This window comes from Macrobrachium rosenbergii, chromosome 40 (genome assembly GCF_040412425.1).
Source record: "Macrobrachium rosenbergii isolate ZJJX-2024 chromosome 40, ASM4041242v1, whole genome shotgun sequence".
Classification (NCBI taxonomy): Eukaryota; Metazoa; Arthropoda; class Malacostraca; order Decapoda; family Palaemonidae; genus Macrobrachium; species Macrobrachium rosenbergii.
In genome coordinates, this window is record NC_089780.1 from 15324309 (window position 1) to 15348557 (window position 24249).

General features: G+C 39.6%; 1 protein-coding gene across 4 annotated transcripts; it reads left to right on the plus strand.

Annotated features, from left to right (window-relative positions):
* The first annotated feature begins 582 nt into the window (after positions 1-582).
* LOC136826153 (E3 ubiquitin-protein ligase rnf168-like) lies at positions 583-23575 on the plus strand. Of its 4 annotated transcripts, none has more exons than XM_067083174.1 (12): positions 583-830; positions 3874-4007; positions 4823-4968; positions 13642-13728; positions 13892-13978; positions 14680-14758; positions 15911-16012; positions 16218-16418; positions 18954-19423; positions 21485-21601; positions 22753-22923; positions 23088-23575. In XM_067083174.1, exons 1-11 carry the CDS (start codon positions 646-648, stop codon positions 22912-22914), a joined length of 1770 nt encoding a protein of 589 aa, XP_066939275.1. In that variant the 5' UTR covers positions 583-645; the 3' UTR covers positions 22915-22923; positions 23088-23575. The 4 variants fall into 4 exon arrangements, with proteins under 4 accessions (XP_066939275.1, XP_066939274.1, XP_066939276.1 ...); XM_067083173.1 differs by having other exon boundaries at positions 592-830; positions 23084-23575; XM_067083176.1 differs by lacking the exon at positions 13892-13978 and having other exon boundaries at positions 594-830; positions 23084-23575.
* Positions 23576-24249: the final 674 nt, after the last annotated feature.

Genomic DNA, 24249 nt, shown 5'->3' on the forward strand with positions numbered 1-24249 from the left:
GAATAAATGCAACTTATACACCCCTTACGGCTACTTAATATTACAATCATTCTCTTTTTTTGTCTGACAATGTGAAGCTCCCATTTCCAGTCAGTTTTGCAATAAATAATTATTCATATGCCTTTCCTGCAAAAAGTATAGATTTAAAAGGTCTTAGTAGTAATTTTTGTAAAACATAATTGTCCAGAAGCATATGATTATACGAAGAATAAATATTAAGATGGTTTATTGTCTTAATTTTTATTCTCCAGGGGCGGTTTGTAATCGGATATTAAAATGTCGAAATTTAACTATTACCAAAAGAACAGATAAATTAACAAGGTTATATAAGGATGCAACATAATACTCTTGCACAGTGGTTGAGTGAGCTGGCTACTTAACCTGTTTATTCAAGTTAGTATCATTATCGTACCCTGGCAACTGAGTATTACGTTCATATTAAAACTAATAAAGTTTGAAGTATCGTACAACGATATTTAATTTAGATAAATTCGTATATATTCTTATTTTTTAGCTATAAAATATTATTTTTACTCTAATTAAAGAAATATCGGGTCACTTATAAAATTTAAAACAGAATCAAGTGCTCTTACGCCAGAACAACAACAACAAATCAAATGTGGCGGTTTGGCGGCAAAGAGCGGAATGTCTGCCAGAAGGCTACAAGACCTAAAACCGTCTCAATTAACGCTGGAGGACGTCATTTGTCCAATATGTCTGTCCATTCTAGTCGAGCCAGTAACAATGCCATGTTCCCACTCGTTGTGTATGCCATGTTTCAAACAACACGTAGCAGAAACGTCCCTGGCCTGCCCCGTCTGTCGAACGAGGTGAGTGGCAGTAAACATATTTAAAACCAGGGTCATTGATTTCGGGAGTTGGAAGTGTGGTTTTCCTGCGTTTTAATGTGTGCTTTTAAGTTTCAGCTTTAATTTTAAGTAGAAAATTAACATTTTTAGTGGTAGTAGATCGCCTTTTGACTGTATTTTACAACTAGGCTACTTTGACCTCCGTAGGAAACTGGTTTGTGGGGGCGGTTGAAAAAACGATTGGGGTAACCCAGAAGGAAATGCATAACTTGGATGCCTTTTACCCTGCATAAAAGTAAAGCAGAAACATAGCCTGGGCGAGCCTATTTCAACAGAGGTGTATCCTAACCTAACCTATCATAAGGGTGCCATGCCCTGGACTGGTCGGGAACTCCCTACTGGACCCCCCAGTTTTATATCTTACGAATGCAGAGTCAGGGTTCTGGGCTACTTTAGCAGGTATTTCTGTAGTAGGTAGGCTATTTCAGAGTGAATATGACCTAACCTGATTTAGGCTACCTGACCTAACCTTGGAGGCTGTGCCCTAACCTGGCTGGGTGGCTTTGCCCACCCTGGTCCTATCCAATTAAGCCATGACACCTCACTTTACTTTCTATCCTAGCAGAAGAACTTGCAACTAGGCTGCTCAGCAGTAATACCTAGGGTGTCAGTTCCTTACCTGGCTGGCGACCTTTGGCCTCCCGTACCCCCACCTGACCCAACCAAGGGCACTATAGGTCTAGGTCTTGCCTGAATTCAAATAGATAAGGGCGTTGAAAGCTAGGTTAACCTAACAACTCTTGGTTCTTACCTGGCTTGGGGACTGTACCCTCCCACCTAACCTAACTTAGTGCACTCGCCTTCTGTTAAGGGTAGCCCAGGTCAGTCCACCAGTCCAAATGTAAACTTCCACCTAGTGTTATATTTTGTCCATATTTGCAAAGTTAGTTGGTGGGGGTCTGTGGCAGTACAAAGCCCCCAGCCCTCCAGACAGGTTAGGGCACAATGTCCCAGGTTAATGGACAGTTTGGGCATGTTATATCCCAGCTGAAATGTGTTTTGATATGGTTTTAAGCTATCTGTATGGTTTATTAATGCCAGGCCCCATGTTTGAACTGAAACTTGACTCATTGAACTACATACACTTATTTGCAGTTGTCACATGTACAGAATGGTGGGATGGGGTCCTAAAAGTGTTATTTGTGATGTAATTTCAGCTGTTTGATGCAAAAACAAAATCAATATCTTATTATCTTTTTTGGAGTTAGATCCATTGATCTACATTCACATGCTGGTGTCAAGAGTGTGGAATAATGGAACAAGCCCCAAGTTCATTAAAACTACTGTTTTTGATGTAATTTTGACCATGATTTAAAAAACCTTCACTTTAGGACATTTCCTGAGATTTACAGCCAACAGAATATTGTCACATGTCCTACAGTTGCTCTAAAGTAAATAATAGGTGTAACCTAACCAAAATTTCAGAAGTAGGCTATCATGGGGATGTTTGGATACTGCACACCCATGTATATTATTCTTACATTTTCCCCTTCCAAAAACCTTGGTATCCCACTGTGGTCCCTCCGTAATTGTAGGATATAAGGGGGTTCAAATATCTAATTTGTTATTTAAATGAGAATCAGAAAAGTTCAAAACACACTGAACAAAAACAAAAATTTCAAATCAACCAAATTAATTAACAGAACAAGAATTACACTACCAAAGAAACCATAATTAGGACCCGAGCCAGTGTTTTTCAAGCACCATCCCATCACTGGCCTATAGGGCTTTGCCTCCTCAGGACCCCCCAGACTAACAATGAACAGTAGGTAGAAGTTTGTGTTCAGATGCTTAAAATGGCATGTTAATCTAGTCTTAACCTGGTGGCAGGTGGGTCCCCATATTACCAGTGAAAAATGTACATAGTAGAAAGTTGAGATGAAGATTTATGGTCAAGCATGTGGACTGGCCTAGACTACTCTTAATAGTAGGTCCAAATCTTCACTTTTAACTATGATAACAGTGATTTTGCTGATTTTGCTTAGGTTAAAATCATTGGGTTCCAACTTCATTTTAGCCTGCTCCACTTGACTAGAGTTGATCTTGGAAGTGCTAGGCCCTGGTTGTATTGCTGTCAGTTGGGACGATAACATCTTGAGCAGATGGTGTGGGTGGGTTCTATTCTAGATCAGATAAACATTTAATTAATTTGTGAAACACCTGAAATATACAAACACCTTTTAGATACCACTTCCAAACAATAAAATTTAAGGGTTAGATCAAGTAAGTGCTGGTACATCAGTTTCTCTAAGACACTGAACTTCAATGCTAGCAGTGCAGTCTGTAAAACTCATAGTACATGCTTCCAGTGTGGAGGCACTAAAGGAAAAGAATGCCTGAATTGGGACCAAACTATGGTTATGTGCAGGGATATAAATCATACCATTCTGATTGGTCAGAAAAAATACTATACGTTGACTGCACACATGATTAGCTTTTTAAAATTGCAGTGGTTGGTCAGTAGGGTGTTCTAGGTGCCACTTTACAGCAGTTGTAAGAATTGTTGGAGAGAGGTGCTATTTGACTGTGTTCACATCAAGTGGGGACTTAGGAAAATATACTAATCATGATAGAAATTAGCAATTCGTGAATTGGCAGTAATTGACCAATACAGTAAGTACATTTTCAGATGTTTAAGAAAATGAAGTGATTTTTTAGAATTTCTCAATTATCATGCATACTATCCATGGTAGCTTTTTAAAAAAAAGCCGCGACAGTTGCCAGAGTTTGGTAAAAGTTTGTCTTACTTATGGTCTTGTGTGTGTTCCGAATGATTTTCATAACATTGAAGACTAGAGTATAGCTCAATGTTATTGTCTTATATATCGTTTGGGAGGGGGCGGGATCTCACCATTTATCTAGTAGCCTATTTAAAAAAGTCACATTATCTTTAATTGGAAAAAGATTTATTTGCACTTCATGCTTTGACATTTATTTATTATGCAGTATTCTTTATTGTAGTAGATATCCATGGTATGGGTAAAATATTATTAATTTCTTACAGGATAAGTATTTGGGTTCGCCGCAATACTAAATCAAACCGTTTGGTCAATAATAGACTGTGGCAGATGATCAAGGAAAAGTTCCCTGAAAAAATTGAAGCACGTCTTCAAGGAAAAGATGACTCAGATGATGAAGGCAAGTATTTATGCTACGAAAAGCTATGTGGTGTTTTCTTTGTATGATATGTACATTACTAAGATCACAAAGCATATAATGTTATAGAGTTAGGAAATTTTTGCTTTATACATTAAAGCTTGTTACAAGCCTCACTGCCCTGTTAAGAGCGATGGGTTTTTTGTTCTTCAGGAATAGGAATGATATTGACATGAGTAAATGCTCAGAGGGAGTTTTTAAGTTATTTTTTTCCTACGGGAATGCAAATCATCTCCTCTTGTGTAGGAGTATCCTTCAGCACAAGCTGGAAGCGGTCATTGAACTTAGTAGCAAGGGGGATTATAAGGTGGTTATATAGGGTTATATAAGTGTAGGAATACCTCTAACTCATCTGCAGTCACTGAGCACTATTTTTTCAGCTTTCAGTAGACTGTAAGCTTTGTAGGGTTTAAAAGCAGTTGTAACTTCTCCTTGGAGAAACTGTAATATCTTGTTAATCATACAAAAATTCCCAGTTTTGTTAGTTTTGGTCAATGCACAACAGTGTCCCAGTGTCATTTGGCGACTAGTGGCAGAGAAATGTCTTTTGTTAGTGTGTTCTATATAGTATTTCATTTTAATTGCCTAGATATTTGATTTTTCAACTCCATATAAATGTCTGGATTTTGAAATGAGAGGGATATTTTGGTTCTTTGGCTGTTAGAAACTTTATCAATCTCTGTAAATGATTGGGGTTTATAGATATCTGACTTTCAAGAAAAAGGTTGATTTTGCCAACAAATTTTGTGTTCCTTATAATTTGATTTAACTTAGAGCAATTGGATTCTCTGTTTCAGGATTTTTTGTACGTGAACCACGTGTTTGTGCTCCTGGTGAGATACGGCAGGAGTTTGAAGCTCTGATCCAACAAGAACAGCAAGAGCTGGCCTCAAGGAGAAGCCAAGAAGAGGAAGCGTCTACAAGATTAATCCTGAAGTTACAGGTATTTCCCTATGTTTTTTGTACAGTGGCATACATTATGCATGGGAATATGGTCTTTTGTAGAGAATACCTTGCAGTATGAAACTGTGTCATTTGTACTTTGTATAGCTCATGATAGGCATAAGTAAATAACATACAGTGAACCCCCGTATTCGCGGGGGATGCGTACCACACCCCTCCGTGAATAGCTAAAATCCGCGAATACTTAAAACCCCTCTAAAAACACTCAGAACTGCCCATTTTGATAGCTTAAACCAAGAAAAACCCTGTAAAAATGCTTATACCCGAGTATTTTAATTGTTTTACCACAAAAAGTGCATTTATTCATGAAGATTATATGAAAATACAGTAATTAGTGAATATTTCTCAGTGAAAAATACCGCGAATGGGTGAATTTTCCGCAAAAAATGGCTAGATATGTTCCACAGAGAAACCCGCGAATGCGTGAATCCGCGAACCATGAGGACGCGAATACGGGGGGTTTACTGCATTGGTTTTTTCTTTAGCTGTTATCTTTGTTATTGTGTGTCCTTTCTCCTGGTACCTTTTTTCCTCATCCCTCTTATCTCTTAAATTCTTTGTTTTTTTCTTCCCCAGTTCTGACCTCTGGTTTGAGACTGCTTTGGTTAGATATTTTATGAGGCCAATATATGAATTAAATAATTGAGAAAAAATATTTCTTTCTGTAAGCAGTATTGAGGGAAAAATATAATACCTATAATGAAAGATGGTAAAAAGTTAATGCTTTAATATATAAATTTCAGTATCTGTAAGTAAGACATAAATTAACATTTTGTATAGTCACCATTATTGTCAACTGCATGATTCAGTATCTTAGGTTTTGATTTGACCAGCAGTTCATCAGGCCTAGGACTTTTCTAGATGTTAATTGCATGGTAATTCATGGTTGCTTTGTTTTTCTAAAGTTGTCCTATTACATTCTTTGGTCATAGGACTTAAAATTATTCAAGTACAGGCGGTCCCCGGTTTACGACGGGGGTTCCGTTCTTGCGCCGCGTCGTAACCCGAAAATCGTCATAAACCGGAAAATCGTCGAAAATCATCAAAAATCATAAGAAAACCTTACTTTTAATGCTCTGGGTGCATTGAAAACGACGTAAACTGCATTATTATTGAGTTTTACATCAAAAAAACCTTCAAATTATGATTATTCTGCCGTTTTGGGGCCAAATTTCTTCCGTCGGATCGGCGACGACGCCGTCTTAACCCGGAACATGCGTCGAAGGCGGAAATAATTTCTGATGAATATATTTGAAAAGCGTCGTAACCTCGAACGTCGTAAGCGGAACCGTGGGACTGCCTGTATACTCAAACCTGGTGATTTGGAAGGCCAGTACAGATGACTGACCTATGGATGTGGCTCAAAAAATTGTTCAAGTATACTCAAACCTGGTGATTTGGAAGGCCAGTGCAGATGAATGACCTGTGGATGTCGCTCAAACCATGAGTAGACAGCTTTGTATTGTACACGGAGCAGTTATCCATCTGCTATGGATTTTGTGTCTGTAGTTTCAGATTGCATTTTTAGCAACTTCTTGGATTGTCCTGCCAAAACCAGTATTTCCCAAAACCCATGTAAATGAAAGAAATTTCACTTTTGCTACATATACTGTACAGGATTTACTTTTTAAATTCTATATAATTTTCATACACATGTACCAAGCTGTAATTCTTAACTGTTCATAATTTCAAAGCATAGATAGGAAAAATTTCATGTGCAAGTACCATATTTTTCTTGGCTTTGACAAATATAATTGGTATGCACATGTATTTTCTAATGTTTACAGTGCACAAGTATGTGCATTTCAAAGAGAAAATTCAATTTGTTCATGACACTTACCTGACAGATATATATATAGCTGTATTCTCCGAAAGGGACCGACAGAAATTCAAAAACTTACGGCACACGCCAGATGGGCCAGGTGGTTAGTACCCATTCCGCCGCTGGGAGGCGGGTATCAGGAACCATTCCCATTTTCTATTCAGATTTTCTCTGTCGCCGGTATTGTCAACACCTGTTGTCAATACCTCCGCTGTTGGATTTCGTAAACTTTTTTCCACTAAGTATTCTGATTGTCTTTTGGTATTTTGACTTTGGCTTTGTGGATAGGCATACGCTTCTTTGGACTGTTTTGATTTTGGTTTTGGCTTTTCCTTGAACGAGATGTCTGGATCTAGTTCTGCTAGTTTCAGGTGTGTGTTGTTCAGGAGTGTAAGGTGAGGCTACCGAAAGCTTCGGTAGACCCTCACACAGTATGCATGAGATGTAGAGGGCATGTCTGTATGTTGGATGATCGCTGCAAGGAGTGTGAATCGTTGCCTGATTCTGATTGGAAGCGTCGATTCTTACGTTCGCAAGCTAGAGCGTGATCATGTAAGGAGGTCTTCCTCCAGGAGTGTGTCGGTAGGTGGGAGTCAGGGTATTAATTTATCTCCTGTTAACCCTACTAATGCTTCTCCTTTCCCTGTAGAGTCGCCTTCTAACCCTGTGATTGTGTCTGCGGAAGGTAATGCCCTTGCGAGATTTTGAACTCCATTCGCACCTTGGAGTCTAAGGTGTTGGCGATCGAAAGTGCAGTGAAGTGTAGTGATCCCCAGTGTTGTGGAGGGGGCGTCAGATCGGCCCTATAATGCCTCTAGGTCTAGACCTCTGCCGAACTCCCAGGACTTAGGGAATGGGCATGTCGAAAGCCGCAAGAGGGTTACGGGGACCCCCACCGATCTGGCGCCCTTCGCAGGCCTTGTTGACGTCTCCCAGGCTGCCAAGGATCGTGCTCGCGCGCACGGATCCAAAGGATTGTTTTTCGTCCTCCGAGGCGTCCTCTCCACTTAAGGGGTCACGTTCTCGGTTGGACTCGTCCTTTCAAGAGGAGCCAGCGTTGAAGAGGACGCTTCTTCTCCTCTTTTCGTGCCTTAGAATCTTCTCCCGACTGGCTGCGAGATTTGCCGCCGCAGAAGAGGACCAGGATTTCTTCGGAGGAGGACGTTGCTGAACGCCCCAGCCGCACTTCAAGAAGAGAGCCCCTGTCGCTCTTGGTAGAAGGAGGAGGACGTCTCCTTCCCCTCTTCTTCTCATAAGAGCAGCCCTTCTCCTGAGAGGGCTTCTCTCCTTCGAGCGTCTTATCCAAGATATGCAGCGGCAGTTAGCTTCCCTTCTCGCTGCTAAGGAGAAGCAACGTGGCGCCGCAAGGATTTGTCGCTGCCAGTTAAAAGATCTAAGAGGTCTCCCCTCTCCTTCTCTTCGTTTGTCTCTCCCCTGCGGCTTCCGTAGTCACCCTCATCGTTCTGCGGATCATCAGCTCTCCTTGCCCCGTCGTGACTCGCTGGTTGATCAGGACGCTCCTCTTGCAGCTCGGCTTGCTGCTAGTAAGAGTTCGCGCCCAAGACGCTCTTCTTGCCTCTCCTCCTGCTTTCGCTCGTTTTGGCGTTCGGCAGGACGCCCACCAGGACGCTTCTCGTTTTCCCGATCCCTGCATGATGCTCTCCAGGACTCGTCAAGAAGCTCGGCTGGCTCGCTCGCCGGGACTCGCCAGGACGCTTCGGCAGCTTGTAAGACAGGGCGCGCTCTTCAGGACGCTCGGCTGCTTTGAAGCAGGACGCTCGTCAGGGACGCTCATCAGGACGCCTCGTCAGGACGCTCCTCAGGACGCTCATCAGACGCTTTCGGCAGGACGCTCCTGTACGAAGTTGTTCCTGAATTTTCTGCTGCTTCTTCCCACGAGAAGAGGTCTCTGGGACTAATTGGACCCAAAGGTCTTTGTTTCTCTCTAGCCCCGAAGACTCTCCTGTCGCTCCTGTCGAAGAGGCGGATTTGTCTCAGGAGTCGGACTCTGCTGAACAAGAGCCCCCTCTTTCGTCTTTCTCCGACTACAGGATTTTGGCTAGTATGCTTAAGGAGCTTTTTCCTGATAAATTTCAGCCTTCTGCTCCTCTTTCCCTCCTTCGCAGTTAGCTTCTTCAAGGTGAGGAAATCGCTTCTGACTTCCTACAAATGAAGACTTCTTTGGCTACAAGAAAAGCTCTCAAGAGGGTCAATGCGTGGATGGAAGATAGGAAGTCTCAAGGCAAATCTTCCTTCGCTCTCCCCCGTCTAGATTGTGCGGGGGAAAGCGGGAATGTGGTATGAGACGGGGAGAGGAAATTGGCTCTAGAGTTCCTTCTTCCTCTCAAGGTGATTTTGCGAGCCTCGTGGATGCGTCAAGGAGGTCTCTTCTTTCTTCGGCTAAGGTGTCTTGGACTCTTTCTGAAACCGACCACCATCTGAAAGGCCTCTTTCAAGTCGATGGAGGTTTTAACTTTCTGGACTGGTGCTTGGGGGCCTTGGACTTAAGGACTCGTAGTCCGGACTCTATTTCTCTGGGGAGCTGTCCAGTGTACTGTCGTGCATGGACAAGGCCGTCAGGGATGGCGCTGATGAACTGGCTTCTCATTTTGGTACAACCTCCTAAAGAAGAGGGCTTTGTACTGCAATTTCGCTGCCAAGTCAGTTTCTCCTGTTCAGAGGGCTGAGTTACTTTTTGCCCCTCTTTCTAGCCATCTCTTCCCCAGCCGCTTTGTCAGGATCTCGCCTCCAGCCTTAAGGAGAAGGCTACTCAGGATCTCCTTGCTCAATCTTCCAGACGCCCTAGTGTCCCTTCTACGTCTTCGCAAGGACTTCCCCGAAGAGACAGAAGCCCTTTCGTGGGAGATCTTCCTCCTCTAGACCTTTTCGCGAGGAAGAGGTCTCTCAGAGGCGGAGCCCCTTCTTCCCAAAGGGGCAAGAAGTGACTTTTCTCACCTCCAGACACCAGTAGGAGCCAGGCTTCTCCTGTTTTTCGAAGCCTGGAAAGTAAGAGGGCGGATTCCTGGTCCCTCAATGTGATCAAAAAAGGTTACAGGATCCCGTTCCTCGAAAACCCCCCCCTGTCCTCTACTCCCAGAGATCTGTCGCCTTCTTACCGACCGGAAAAGCAACAGATCCTTTTAGATCTGCTGGAAGAAATGATTCAGAAGAGAGCAATAGAGCGAGTCCTGGATCTGGAGTCTCCAGGTTTTTACAATCGTCTCTTCCTGGTTCCAAAACAGTCAGGGGGGTGGAGACCAGTCCTGGACGTCAGCAGACTGAACAACTTTGTCGTCAAAGAGAAGTTCAAAATGGAGACGCCCCAGTCGGTTATCAATGCACTGCGACCAGGCGATTGGATGGTCTCTCTCGACCTTCAGGATGCGTATTTTCATGTCCCCATTCATCCTCAATCGAAAGTTTTTGAGGTTTGTCCTGAAGGGAAGAGTGTACCAATTCAGAGCTCTCTGTTTCGGTCTGAGTACAGCTCCTATGGTTTTCACAGTCCTGATGAGGAACGTTGCCCGGTGGCTTCATCTTGCCGGAGTAAGGATATCGCTCTATCTAGACGACTGGCTCATCCGAGCCACATCGGAACAAAGGTGTCTGGAGGACTTGCATTCGACTTTGGAACTGACGAAGTCCCTGGGACTTCTTGTGAATTTAGAGAAGTCGCATCTGATCCCCTCTCAGTCCATTCTTTATCTGGGGATTCGGATGGATTCAGCGGGTTTTCGAGCCTTTCCATCCCAGGACCGTCAGCAGCACTGCTTAGTAAAAGTTTCGGCCTTCCTGGGGAAAGAAACATGCTCGGTGAGGGAATGGATGAGTCTGCTGGGGACCATTTCATCACTGGAGAAGTTTGTTTCCCTGGGGAGGTTGCATCTCAGACCCTACAGTTCTTTCTTGCAGACAACTGGAAGAACAAGGAGGACTTAGACGAGTCTCTCAGGATCTCTCTCTCTGTCAAGGACCATCTTGGTGGTGGCTCGATCCTGTAAAGTTGGCAGAAGGGGTCTCTCTATCTTCAGAGCCCCGACCTAGTGTTGTTTTCCACGCGTCCATGTCGGGATGGGGAGCAACACTAGGGGGAGGAAGTGTCAGGCACCTGGAAAGGGGAACAGGTGTCCTGGCACATAAATCTCAAAGAACTGAAAGCGATTTTCCTGGCTCTTCAGTTCTTCCAGGATCAAGTTGCAGGTCGGGTGATTCAAGTCAACTCCGACAACACCACGGCCCTGGCGTACCTCAAGAAACAGGAGGTACTCATTCCCGGTCCCTGTTCCTGATCGCCAAGGAGATCCTGCTTTGGGCACATTCTCACCAAGTGACGATTCTCACTCGTTTTGTTGCAGGGGTCGAGAATGTTTTGCGCCGACCTTCTCAGTCGACAACATCAGCTTCTGCCAACAGAATGGACTCTGAACGAGAAGTGTGTCAGGATCTTTGGAAACTTTGGGGACGCCCCTAGTGGACGTTTTCGCGACTTCAAGGACCACAAGGCTGCCCCTTTACTGCTCTCCTGTTCTCGACCGGGAGCCCTAGCAATAGACGCTTTCTCTGGGACTGGAAGGGTCTAGATCTGTACGCCTTTCCCCATTCAAGATTCTGGGAAGTCGTCAGAAAGTTTGTAGCCCTCAGAAGGGACGAGAATGACTTTAATCGCTCCTTTTTGGCCTTCAGCAGAATGGTTCCCAGAGGTCATGTCTCTCGTGGTAGACTATCCAAGAACGCTTCCTTTGAGAACAGATCTTCTCAAACAACCCCACTTCGAGAGGTACCACAAAAACCTTCCCGCTCTGAGTCTAACTGCATACAGACTATCGAGAAGTTGCTCAGAGCGAGAGGTTTTTCTAGACCAGTGGCTAAAGGCGATCGCTAACGCCAGGAGAGCCTCTTCCAGCGCAGTGTACCAGTCCAAGTGGATCATTTTCAGGAGGTGGTGTAAACTTAAGGGAATTTCCTCCACCACGACCTCTCTTTCCCAGATAGCGGACTTCCTTTTATATCTGAGAAAGGATTTGAACCTGGCAGTCCCTACCATCAAAGGCTATAGGAGTATGCTGTCAACGGTCTTCAGGCATAGAGGCCTGAACTTATCGGACAATAAAGACCTTCATGATCTTCTTAGGTCTTTTGAGACGTCTAAGGTAGCCTCCCTAAGTTACCTTCGTGGAATTTAGATGTAGTTCTAAAATTCCTGATGTCTAAGAGGTTTGAACCTTTAAATTCTGCTTCCTTCAGAGATGTAACAAAGAAAGCTATTTTCCTAACTGCTCTGGCGACGGGCGAAGAGAGTTAGTGAACTCCAAGCGTTCAGCAAGATTATAGGTTTCAGAGGCCCTGATGCTGTCTGTTCTCTGAGCCCTATTTTTCTTGCTAAGAATGAGAACCCGTCTTCCCCTTGGCCCAGGTCCTTGAAATTAAGGGCTTGACGGACATCACTGGACAAGAACCTGAGAGAACCCTGTGTCCTGTCAGGGCTCTAAAATTTTATTTGCAGAGGACCCAGAATTGTAGAGGTCCTTCTAGCAATCTCTGGTGCTCCGTTAAGAGGCCTGAGTTACCTCTCTCAAAAAATGCCCTGGCGTTCTTTCTCTGAAGCACCATCATAGACGCCCATTCCAGTGTGCTAGGACGAAGACTTGAGAACTTTGAAGGTTAAGGCTCATTTAAGTGAGAGCCATTGCTACCTCAGTGGCCTTCCAGAAAAACCAGTCTCTCAGTGACATTCTGGGTGCCACTTTTGGCGAAGCAATTCGGTCTTTGCTTCTCATTATCTCACAGAAGTGAAGACGTCCTATGAGAATTGCTGTGCGCTGGGGCCTTACGTTTCCGCAAATACGATCTTGGGAACAGAAAGCGACTCTCATCCTCTCCTTTAGTTTTGTTTTGGTGTGTTTTTAATATTTTTTGTGTTGTTTTTTATGGTCGTTGGGTCTCCACCAGTGGTGGTCGCCCCAGTCCTTAGTTTATGTTAATCTTTTTAACGTAACTAGGCTTGGTCAGGTGGTTGTTAGTTTGTCGCTTACCCTCATAGTAAGGTCATATGGTCTAGTCACATTGTGGTCTCGCCCCCGTTGACAGATCATCTAGATTCCACCAGCTCTATAGGTCTCTACCTCGCTGGAGTTTTCTAGTAAAGCAGAAGCAGGCTTGGGTGACAGTAATCACGAAGTCAGCAATGCTAACAGGTAAGGAACCAAGGCGTCAATCGCCTACATAGTTTTGTTTCCTAAATCCTATTCTGTCTCTTCCCACCTCCAATGGTGGGATTCAGCTATATATATATCTGTCAGGTAAGTGTCATGAACAAAATGATATTTTTATGATAAAATAAAGTTTGTTCATACTACCTGGCAGATATATATAATCATAGTACCCGCCCTCCTCCCCTCAGGAGACAGTAGTTCTAGTTTCTAGAAAATCTGAATAGAAAATGGGAATGGTTCCTGATACCGCCTCCCAGCGGCGGGAATGGGTACTAACCACCTGGCCCATCTGCGTGTGCCGTAAGTTTTGAATTTCTGTCGGTCCCTTTCGGAGAATACAGCTATATATATCTGCCAGGTAAGTATGAACAAACTTTATTTTATCATAAAAATATCATATTGTCACTGTAACCAGTCTTTTAATTTTTAGATCACTGGAAAGGCATGTCTGCAGTTAACGCACCTGTTGTACCGTACCTATACAGTACTGGTTTTTGGTTATTCAGAGAAAGTAATTTTTTACTGCTTTAATATGCTGAAAATTATGTCGAAGGGACTTCATCTTTTGCATTACTGTCAAGGCAGTTCTTTGGCGTGATGTACGACTTATCATTTTCAGGAAGAAGAGAAGATGAAACTAAGGCAGAGAAGAGCTCAGGAAGAACAAATGTGCCAGGAAGATGAAGTTCTTGCTCTACAAATCAAGGTAAACTTCTTGGAATATTTTACATATTAAGTTTCCTGCCTAGCACAAAGAAATAGTTTTGTTAGCCCTGCTTTGGTTGCTTTTGAGTTTCTTTTTAAATAGCCTATGACATTTTTGTTAGCTTTTTCTGTTTGCTGTGGCTTAGTATTCCTTTTTTCATCAGGAAGCTGAAAACCAAGTTTTGGAAAAGAGAATACAAGAGATACAGCTGTTGTGTGGAAGTGATGAAGAATTAGCACGTCGGATTGAGGTATAAATAACCTTGTTTGGGATAAATATTACTGACTGTTAAAGATAGCTCGTATCTCCGTGCCACTAGGCGTGGAGACATATGCTATCTTTAACAGGAAGTAAGTGTCCACTAATAAATTTTATTATGAAAGTTTATATTTTTTTTTGAAGAATTTATTTTTTTTTTTTTTTTTAGTTTTTAGGAAATCTATGTTGCTGTTAACACTTTGATATAGTATTTATTATTTCAGCTAATTGAAAAACTCTTTGTAATGCTGCATGCAGCTTTTGCATTTCATTTATAAATTGTCAGAAGTGTTTGCTAAAGATTTAACTTAGTTCTTAAACCTATTTCAATTGATTTTAAAGTTCAGTAACTAACTCCCAATTTGTGTACTGCTTGTGAATATTATACTTTTATGTATTTTTGTTATTAGGGAGAGAAAGAAGGATTTTGCATTTTATCTATGCATGAAATGAGCTGAAAATTACACATTTTGTCTGTACATAGATCACTTTGAGGAAATTACAGAAATTACTTTGGTTGTTTGTTTAATTGAAATGAAGAGCAACAAAGTAAAGGTGTCATGAAATTGACTAGTAAAAGTCTTTAATTCAGATTGTAATATTAAGGTCGAAGACTACTTTTTTTTTTTTTTTTTTTTTAGAAAATTATTACTTTTCTGTTGACTTGTAACTTGATTTACTGTCTTTTTTCAGGAAGAAGAAAAGGCTCAAGTCAAGCTCTCTACAAAAATAGCAGCAACACCTGCCAAAGGTCCAATGGACATGTACATTGGTAAGTGCTAGTTAACTACAGTATATTCTTATTGTTGAAATACCAGTCGAAACCGTAAACAATTATTGTAATATAAGAGAGGGGGCTACAATTTAACCCTAAGGACATTACTCACCATCATGGAAACTGAGACCAAGATGGGTTCATTGCTTGCTTATACTGTATGGGGACCAGATGTGAGGAAGATTTGGTTGTTCACATGTAAAACTTGAGTACAAATTTCATTTTGTATCGGACTGTTTTGTACTTTTTACATAAAGACATTTGTTCCAGTTTTTCAGTTTACTGAAGCATACAGTAAAGTTTTGCATATCTGATGGAAATATCCTCTTGTTCCGATGGCGTGTGTGTGACAGTATCATACCGTCTTAGCAGATTAGGTTCCTTATCAAATGCATCTGAATACTGTGAAATGAAATTCATATTTCTTACTTAATGAAATTATCCAGTAAACCCATTAAATGTAGCTGATGCTGAGATGAATGTGAAAAACAATTGCCTGCATAATTTGCTACATAGCACTCGGGCTGAGAAGTAGTTAAGCCCAGATGTATTGCGTAGTGCTAAGTTTTTCTCTTTCATATGAATCAGTCTGCAATCAAAATTTTTGTCAGGTTTTTATCTAATGATGGATAGCCTGCTCTTTTTACAATGGAAGTTAATTTTTAAAGATATGTACTGTATTGGTAAATTCTATGACCACCTTTCCATGCAAATGTTTTGTTTTCTTTCTTCAGGAATGCATTTCCAACTTGTAGTACTATATTTCTAAGTAAGTAGAGAATAGCATGTACACATTGATACTATAAAGTATATTTCACAATGTAAAAACTACAGTATAAAAAAATGTATTCATGAATAAAAAAAATTGCACCTGCAAGGTGAATCCAAAAGTAAATATATAAAATGAATGACTTGTAATCGTATGATCTCTGACACACTCTTGGCTTGAGCTTAGTATTGCCCTTTTCAGTGTTAAGTGGAAACATTATGTATTATGTGAATTAGTTTATTGTGTACAAAAGTATAAAAAACAGACATAAAACTTTTGAATGGGTTGTGGACATTTTTAGATGCATGAGAAGACAGTAAAAGTAGTGGTTAGGTGTATGAAAAGTTAATTTTGTTTTTGAAAAATTCTGTATTTCTTAGGTCAGAGTACTCCAAGTTCCCAAGGTAAATTGTTGTTGCCAGATATGATGCCTCATTCTTCAAAAATGTCTCCTATGAAGAACATGTCTTCAAGATATCCAGGTTTGCTATTTTCCTTTTTTTTTTTAAATGACATTTACATCTGAAATGGTTTAGAAATGCAAAGGTGGTAAATGGATGGAATAAATAAGGGGAATTCATGCACAGAGATTTTCATTATATTGTAACAATAAACAGTTTAGAATCTGTTCAAATGAGAGATTCATAATTTTTCTGTTGTAATGTATAGATATATTTTATTTCACAGGTAATTATGCCACTTCTCCAAAGTCTATGCTTGAGGCCTTGAATACACCCTCCGCTTCATATTCATCTCACAACACGAACAGTGGCAGGAACAACTTCGGAGGTTTTTCCCGCAACAACTCTGCAAGTAGTAATGACAGCAGTGACTTGAAACATGGAAGATCTCTAAGAGAGATAACATCTTCACAGAGCTCAGAATCTGGTCAGTAGTAACATACAATGGTTTCCTAAAAGTACAAATGACTCTTTTACAATTTTTTTCATTCTACCTTTATTGTGGCTTGCAGGTCATCATAGATCATAGAAGAGTGAAGTTAAGCTGTTCCTGTTTGTTTCCCATTGTCATTGTTTTGGAGTTGTGCTGGTTGTCTTGTCTTTTGAACCTAGAGGAATCTTTTGTCTTTTTTTTTTTTTTGTATCTCACAAGGCTTCTGCCACAGATTGAGCGTGAGACTGTAACCTTAGTTCCTGCTGATAACTTTTGCTTATGATATAAGTGTGTAATGAGAAAATTTATAGATAAATGTTTGTCTATTGTGGCTCAACAGTTGATCACTGCTCTCAGTTATATAGGCAGTCCCCGGCTTACGACATTCCGAGGTTACGGCGCTTTTCAAATATATTCATCAGAAATTATTTCCTGGTTTACGACACATATTCCGGGGTTACGACACGTCATACGCCGATCTGACGGAAGAAATATGGCTCCAAAACGGCAGAATAATCAAGATTTGGAGGTTTTTTTGATGAAAAACTCAATAAAAATGCAGTTTACATCGTTTTCAGTACACCCAAAGCATTAAAAGTAAGGTTTTCTTAGGATTTTTGACTATTTTTGATGATTTTTCGGTTTATGACGCGTAAAAACGGAACCCTCGTCGTAAACCGGGGACTGCCTGTAGATAGATATTAATAAAGTGAGGCCCCTGGGAGCAATTTTATGCAGAATTGGGAATAAGCCTGGGGGATGTTTCAGAGGTGGAAGAGCAGAATGCAACATTAAATAGAGTAACAAAACTAAATATAAACAAAAGGCCTGTGGTAACTGGATAATAAGAGAAAAGAGACAGCCCAGTGGGGGAAGTTGCCATGTGAATGTTGTGAGAGTTGTCTGGGTGAATGGGACGTAGTCTGTAAAATGTAATGGATGTTATTGTAGATGTTCAGAGTTGCAAAATGTAAGTGGACTGTACTTTTTTATTCCTCCAAAAAGCTCTTCCTAAATTTCGGCACAGGTCTTTTGCTAGTTTCGTACTCACCTTTTTATAGGTTTCAACAGTGCCCCATGGATGATATTTAAAGTGCATCCTTCATTCAGTGTTTTATTTAAAGTGCATCCTTATTCAGTGTTTTATTGCAACGCTGATTACAGTTGGTTTAGCTGCAAAAAGAAAAGATTCATTGAGTAAAAATGAATTTCAGTATGTATATGATACATTTAAATTTAGAAGCTCAACTAAATGGCAGGGATTAGTAAACAAATGTCGAAGAGGTTCTAACCATAATTTGGTCTGGCAAACAAGTTTGTGTCAAAGATGCTGGGTGACTAGGATGTATAGTACCACTTCCCACCACCATATGGCTCAAATTTGATGTTCCTTGGCTAGTTCCAGTGAAAATTTCCTGGTGGCCAGTGGGAATGAGTGAATTAGTATGGGTAGAAGAGTAGTTCTATCATTGATGGGAAATAATTTAATGACATTTGCAGTGCCTTTTAGTTCAACAAAATCTGGTGTTTAGTGAAGATGCGATGGGTAATGAGGACAGGATAAGTAACATGGAATGGTGAACTTTCTTGTCTGATTTACTGGTAATTTTACAGAACAGGTCTGCATGAGAGTTTGTGCACTAAAAGTTTGAGAAACAAAATGAATTTTAGGAAACCACTAAAATCCATCCAAAATGTTAAGTAGGTATCATATAACCCCATTTATGCAACAATTATGGAGCAGTACAATGGAAAATCAGTTTTTGGAATTAGGTGGGTGAGTTGCCACAAGCAAGTGCAATTTGCTTATTAGAAAGGTATAAAATTCACAGTTCACATAGTCGGTTAAATGGATAGATCTTGTATTCATTGAATGAGATGGTGTCATTCTCAAAGTTATCCAAAAGGGTAACAATAAAGGAAATGAACAAAAGCGTAGTATACAAATATATTAACTATAGTTTAGAAATAGGTTTAGTGGTGTGGCACTTTAAAGAAGCATTACTGTGCCTGTTTAAACTTCATTACGTTAACATTTTTGAGTTGCATTCTGGTAAGATATGAGTAAAATCCTTCAGATGAACAATTATAAATTGAGGGTATGGTTAAACTACTGTATTTTTATGTTATAAATGTACTGTGTATTATCTTTCATGATGGGTAGAAATTATTCTCTAATTCCTGACCTCATTGCTCCAAACCAATAAACTAGTACAGAACTTGTCAGTTTTGAAGGTTTGGTTGAACTTCAGTATTTTATGTTATAAATGCTCTTTATAATGGTGAGGAGAGATTATTCTTTAATTCCTGAGCTCATTGCTCCAAAGGAATAAATTAAACAATATGTAGGTTTTGATGGTTTGGTTCAACCACAGCATTTTGTTAAAAATGCTCTTTTGTATTACCTTTTAAACTAAGTGAAAATTCTTCTCTTTAATTTCTGGGCTCATTGTTCCAAGGGGATAAATTAGTAGTGTGACAATCATTAATAGTTAGAAATTTGTATAAAGTATCGTATGTCTTTTGCAGAATCTGAAGACCTTTTACGTGTAACTAAGATCAAGAAAAATCGCCATGCCGCTACATCAGGGAAAGAGAATGTCATGGACTTGGAAAATGAAAATCCTCATAAATCAGAGAGACACAAATCAAGATTGTGTAGTCCCAAAAGAATGGAGAGACATAAGAAAATGTCCAAGACATTTCAACTAGATTGCAGTGATACTGAACTTGAAACCAAGAGTAGGAAATATCCATCAGATGATGAAACAGACATAGATGAAGAGGACCTTGACTTAAGAGAGGTCAAGTCAAAGAAAATCAGTGATGTACCCAGAAGAAAAGTAGGGGATGAGGAGAGATCCCAAGTTACGAAGACAAAAGTTGAAGAGAATTTCGAAGTGGAAGACGAGAAGTCAAATGAAAATAGGCTGTATGTGGATGATAATAATGTTTCTCTCGATTATTCAGTGATTTTAAATGGTGAAGACTTCAGTGCTGTAAGTATTAAATGTACATTGATGTCATGGGTGTGGATTTTAACAAAAATCTTCAGATACATTGCATTTTAACCATGTTTTAGATGTGGATATTTACTTTGTTTTATTGTTGGAAACTTGCATAATGGACATTGCTCTCAGTATAGAACTAATTTAAAAAAGTGCACATTATAGATCAGACTTGATGGTTAAGTAAATTTTATAAATATATATTGATGGGTTTTGTGTATTTCATTTTTTAGACTCATATTTTACATGCTTGTTGTGTTTATCCTTGCAAATCCCAGGCATCGGGTGATGCAGATATGTTAGCTTGCACATGTTGATTCTTTCGGGTATTTGTGGTTGTCCTTGATGTATCAGAGTCAAGAACAGAGGAGTTTTGAAGAGGGCAACATAGCTAAAAGTAATGGGTTCTTATGGTAAAATTAATATTTTAGAAAATTACATTTGTATTACACTTCCAACACTTTTAACATTGTGGCCCAGAGAGAGGGAGCGGAGACACTGCCAGCCATTTAAAAGAAGGGACCTGAGGAAATCCAGTGGGAGTTTTGTTTAAAGTACAGACACCACCTTACTTAAGAACATGCAACTTACAAACATTCAGAGATACAAACAAGCAGGATCACTAATTAAAATTGTGTTCAGAGTGCTCTCCTTTGCCACCTGTAAGTTCAAATTTTGTCTTTTGCGCCTATTCTGTATGTACAGTGTATTGTGTTTTAGGATAAAAAAACATACAGTACTCTATTAATTTTATATCATACTGTACTTAAATAAGCATGAAGAGTACAGGAAGCAACTTACAAACAAGTCAATATACAAATGGCCATCCAAAGCGTTAACTCGTTTGTTAGTAGGGTGGTTTCTGTAGTGTATTTACTTCTTTTAATAAATTCTTAGAAGGGATAGATCAGAGAAGAATGCAAGGGGTAAGGTAGTTACATTTACTATAGGTAAAAAAGAACATTAAGGTGGTAATATTTATATTCAAAAGTAGACTTAAGTAGCCAGTAACTTGGTGCTAGTTAACTTTCACTGCCAAAAGCTCATTAACCATAACTACCAGAGAACAAATAAACTAGCACTTGATTAGCTGAAAAAATATCACTCTGAAGTAAAAGCAGAAAAAAACCCTATTAACTGAAAGTACATACATCAGGCTAGCGTTGAAAACTCCTGAGTTCCTGAGAAAGCCTTACATAGGAAATCACAGCGTAAGGTATAAATATCTAGAAAAAAGATAAATTGAAACTAATGAATGAAATTGAAACATAGCAATATTTAAAAGTCTAGATAAGGCTGATATACAGCCATTTCGACCTGGAGGGACCATTGTGTACATATGCTAGCCTACATACAACAGGAAACCTCATCCTTTTCTTTTCTTTGGACTTTGCTGTCTAGGATTATTCAAAGTAGGCTTTGTTAAAAGTATTTGGTTGGGAGTGAAACCAACTAGTAAACTTAATGCATTTATATACCTATTAGGAGCTTCGTATTGATTTTTTGAAGATGGTGTGATTATTTTTACTCTGTGATCTGGTATGCAGGTACCACCTACCATATGAGCTGCAGAGTACACTGTTGACAGAAAATGAGGTTCAGTGCAGTATTCATTTGCCTCTAATCTAGTGTCTTCTGCATTTTGTCCAATTTGACTTTCCAACCATGAAGTAGGGTGTGGTACAGTGTGCCTTTTGCATCACAATGTACACATTATCAAAGGTTTTTTGAATTATCACTTCAGCCTCAGCTGCAGTGTTTCCTACTTTTCAATTTTTTTCCATCCTTGTATAATGGTGTAAATTTTGCCCCATAATTTATTGGAACAGTTTTATGATATTGACCAATATATGTTTTTTAAACTGAAAATTGTAACCACAGATATGCCGTTTTAACTTTTGACTAACCACTGTATGCCCCGTAGAGATATTAAGTTTCATGTTAATTGTAGTGTACTCTATTTGCCAAATTGTTTTTAAAATCATACCTATTTATGCAATGTTGTCTATTAGATTTACTTAGGAATGTGACATTCTTCTAAAAAAATTTCAGGATATTGAAAAGTTAAAAGAGGAACAGCTGAAGATTGAAGAACGTTTGAAACAGGAAGAACAAGATCGATTATTTGCAGAATATCTGCAGAAGCATTTCAATCAAAGTTCACACCAGGTAAGTTGTCAGCTTACTTTTAAGATAACTCTTGTAATTTGCAGTTGTGTTTGTATATACTGTACTAGCACAGATTGAACTATTTCTGACTAGTCCTCGCTTACATGCCAAATATTTAGATATTTAACTACTGGCATTTGGGCTGCATAATTGTTTACTCAGTAGCTTGTGTGATAATGGCATGATGTTGATGGTGTCTTTTGAAGTTCTGTTATTGGTGTGTTTGTCTATTGAGTATTCCCCTAGCCATCAGCATATAGGGAATATCTCCCCTAGTTTGTGATCAACATAGATGAATATTTCCGTTAAGTCCAGTAGTGTGTTCTTTGATTCAGTCAAGCAATTCAAGGAACTTGTTCAGAAGATAAATCTTACTTGGAAACAATGTGATAGAAATTGTTAAGAAATCCAATCTCTTAGCAGTTATTATTTTTGCCACTCCTCCCCACCGGTAAACTAATAACTGTGGCTCACATGTTTCCAGTTTAGTGCTGGGTTCGTCAGTTTTTAATCAGCCACTCAAGAAAATTTTTTGTCAACCTCAAATAAAGTTGAATATGTAACTGCAGTATGAGATAACCAACAGTTTGAAGGAATTGAAATCTGCCTAAACTAGCTAATTTAGATTACTGTAAATCAAGAATTGAATATATGGTAAGTAAATTGAGATTTGCTGAAATATTTACAGCTTATTAATAACTTAGTTTTGTAAAGAGAAAAAGTTGAGAACAGGCAATGAATTCGTCTTTGCTGTAGTTAAAAAAGCACCCACCCCGTAGATGATTGGAGGTCTGACTTGTCAGTTATATTCAACTTTACTATGCAATAATAATGGTAATATGACAGATATAGGGTGAATTCAATGAAAAAATTACCTTTTATAAAATGTTATAAAAAGGAGAGCTAGTGGGAGAGCCTTGAATATATCCTTAATTTTCCATTGTTGTTTCCTTGAGTCGGTAATAGATAGATTGACCATGGTATTAGAGGAAATCTTCCCCATTGAGCTAGCTAAGGAATGCTTCATGGTGCTGGCACGGCAGGCTGGTTTACTCTGTTTAAAGAAAAGACTGAGAGAATGAACATTAGGAGCGAGTAATATACTGGATATATGGCTTATGAAGCTAAGCGTTTGTGGTTGCTCTCTTCAGGTTGACAGAAGCCGCGGATCAGAGGACGAATATGCTCTGCGAAAGAGGAAACCTGTAATTGGATCACAAAAGTCTACCAGGAATAAAGGGTCCCCTTCTCACAAAAGACAACGACAGACAACACTTAAAGAAGTAATGGCCAAACGGCAGAAAAGAAGTTAGGGTATTTGGGTGCGTTGAAATTATGTCGTTAATTCACCTGAGCTTAGTTTTAGGCTTTTTGGCAAGTGTGACAATGACTTCAAAGTTCTTGGCTCTTTACATTTTTATAACTTGTATATACCATATCATGAATTTATCCTTATTTTTAATATATACTTATTTGTTTCAGGTAGTGTTCGAGAATATTATTTTAAGTAATTATTCTGGGCCTGTTTATTTATTGGCTTTATTAATTTTTATGATGTCATAAAAATGCGAGAAACAAATTATTTTGTGTTGAAAATTTTTCAGTGTATCATCAGTGTTTGACTCATTATTACAATTTCCATTGCATAATATTCCTTATTGTATTCTCAAAGTGTAGCTACAACTATCACATTGTTTTCAAAAATTTTGTTAAAACTTGGGAAATATGATGTAATCCAACAGCTACATGTAAGATAATGTGTCTGTGATATGCCAGTAAATAATACTTTTGTTATTTGTTTATAGAAGACGTTTATTGAAGAGATTAGTTGAGGTTTGTTTCATTCTTCTCATCTGTGCTGCCTTGCATAAGCGCTGAGCTGTATTTTAGATCTGGCTGTAAAGTTTTCAGTAATGTGGGAAAAAAGCAGTTTGCCTTGTAAAAACAGAAGAAGAATATACTTTACACATTTCAGTGTGTCCCTCTGTTTAATAACGGAACAGCCTCATATTGAAACAGATTTTTGGGTTTGTAAAGTGGCTGAGGTTTTAGTATCATGTCAATGGCATAGGATGAAGATGTGATGTCTGTTGATTGTGTTCTCACATTACACATGTATTGAAGCTCAGTGTGCACCATTCATCATTTAAAGTGGCAGTTACAGTGTCATATGCTTTTAGTAACCCGAGGATGAGTCTATAAAGAGATAAAGGTAGTCAAGTCGAGTAATTCAAAGAAGCACGTGGTAGAGATGAAGAGGGTGAAAGTTAGGATAATTTAAGTATACTCACAAGACTATACCTCTTTGTCCCTAAGTGTGGGACAGCTAAAAGCAACTTTACTGACTCCTTTTTCTATTGTTTAATGAAGTCTGATCCCAGACAGGGGAAACTAGCACAACACTGGACTTTTAGAATGTGGAGGAGGGTGAAGTTAGACAACAGGCTTCTTCACCTATAAAAGTCAAGCAACTGGTGCACTCGAATGAGGTGCAAGTTTCATGTCAAGTCCACTCCTACTGCTGGGTCTTACCTTGACACACTGATGGCCCTTTTGGTGGTAGGAGGATGGCATATAACTAAGCATAAGCTCCAGGACAGCCCATAAGAGATGAGTTCAACCATCCACTAATTTTTGCCTTGTGAAGG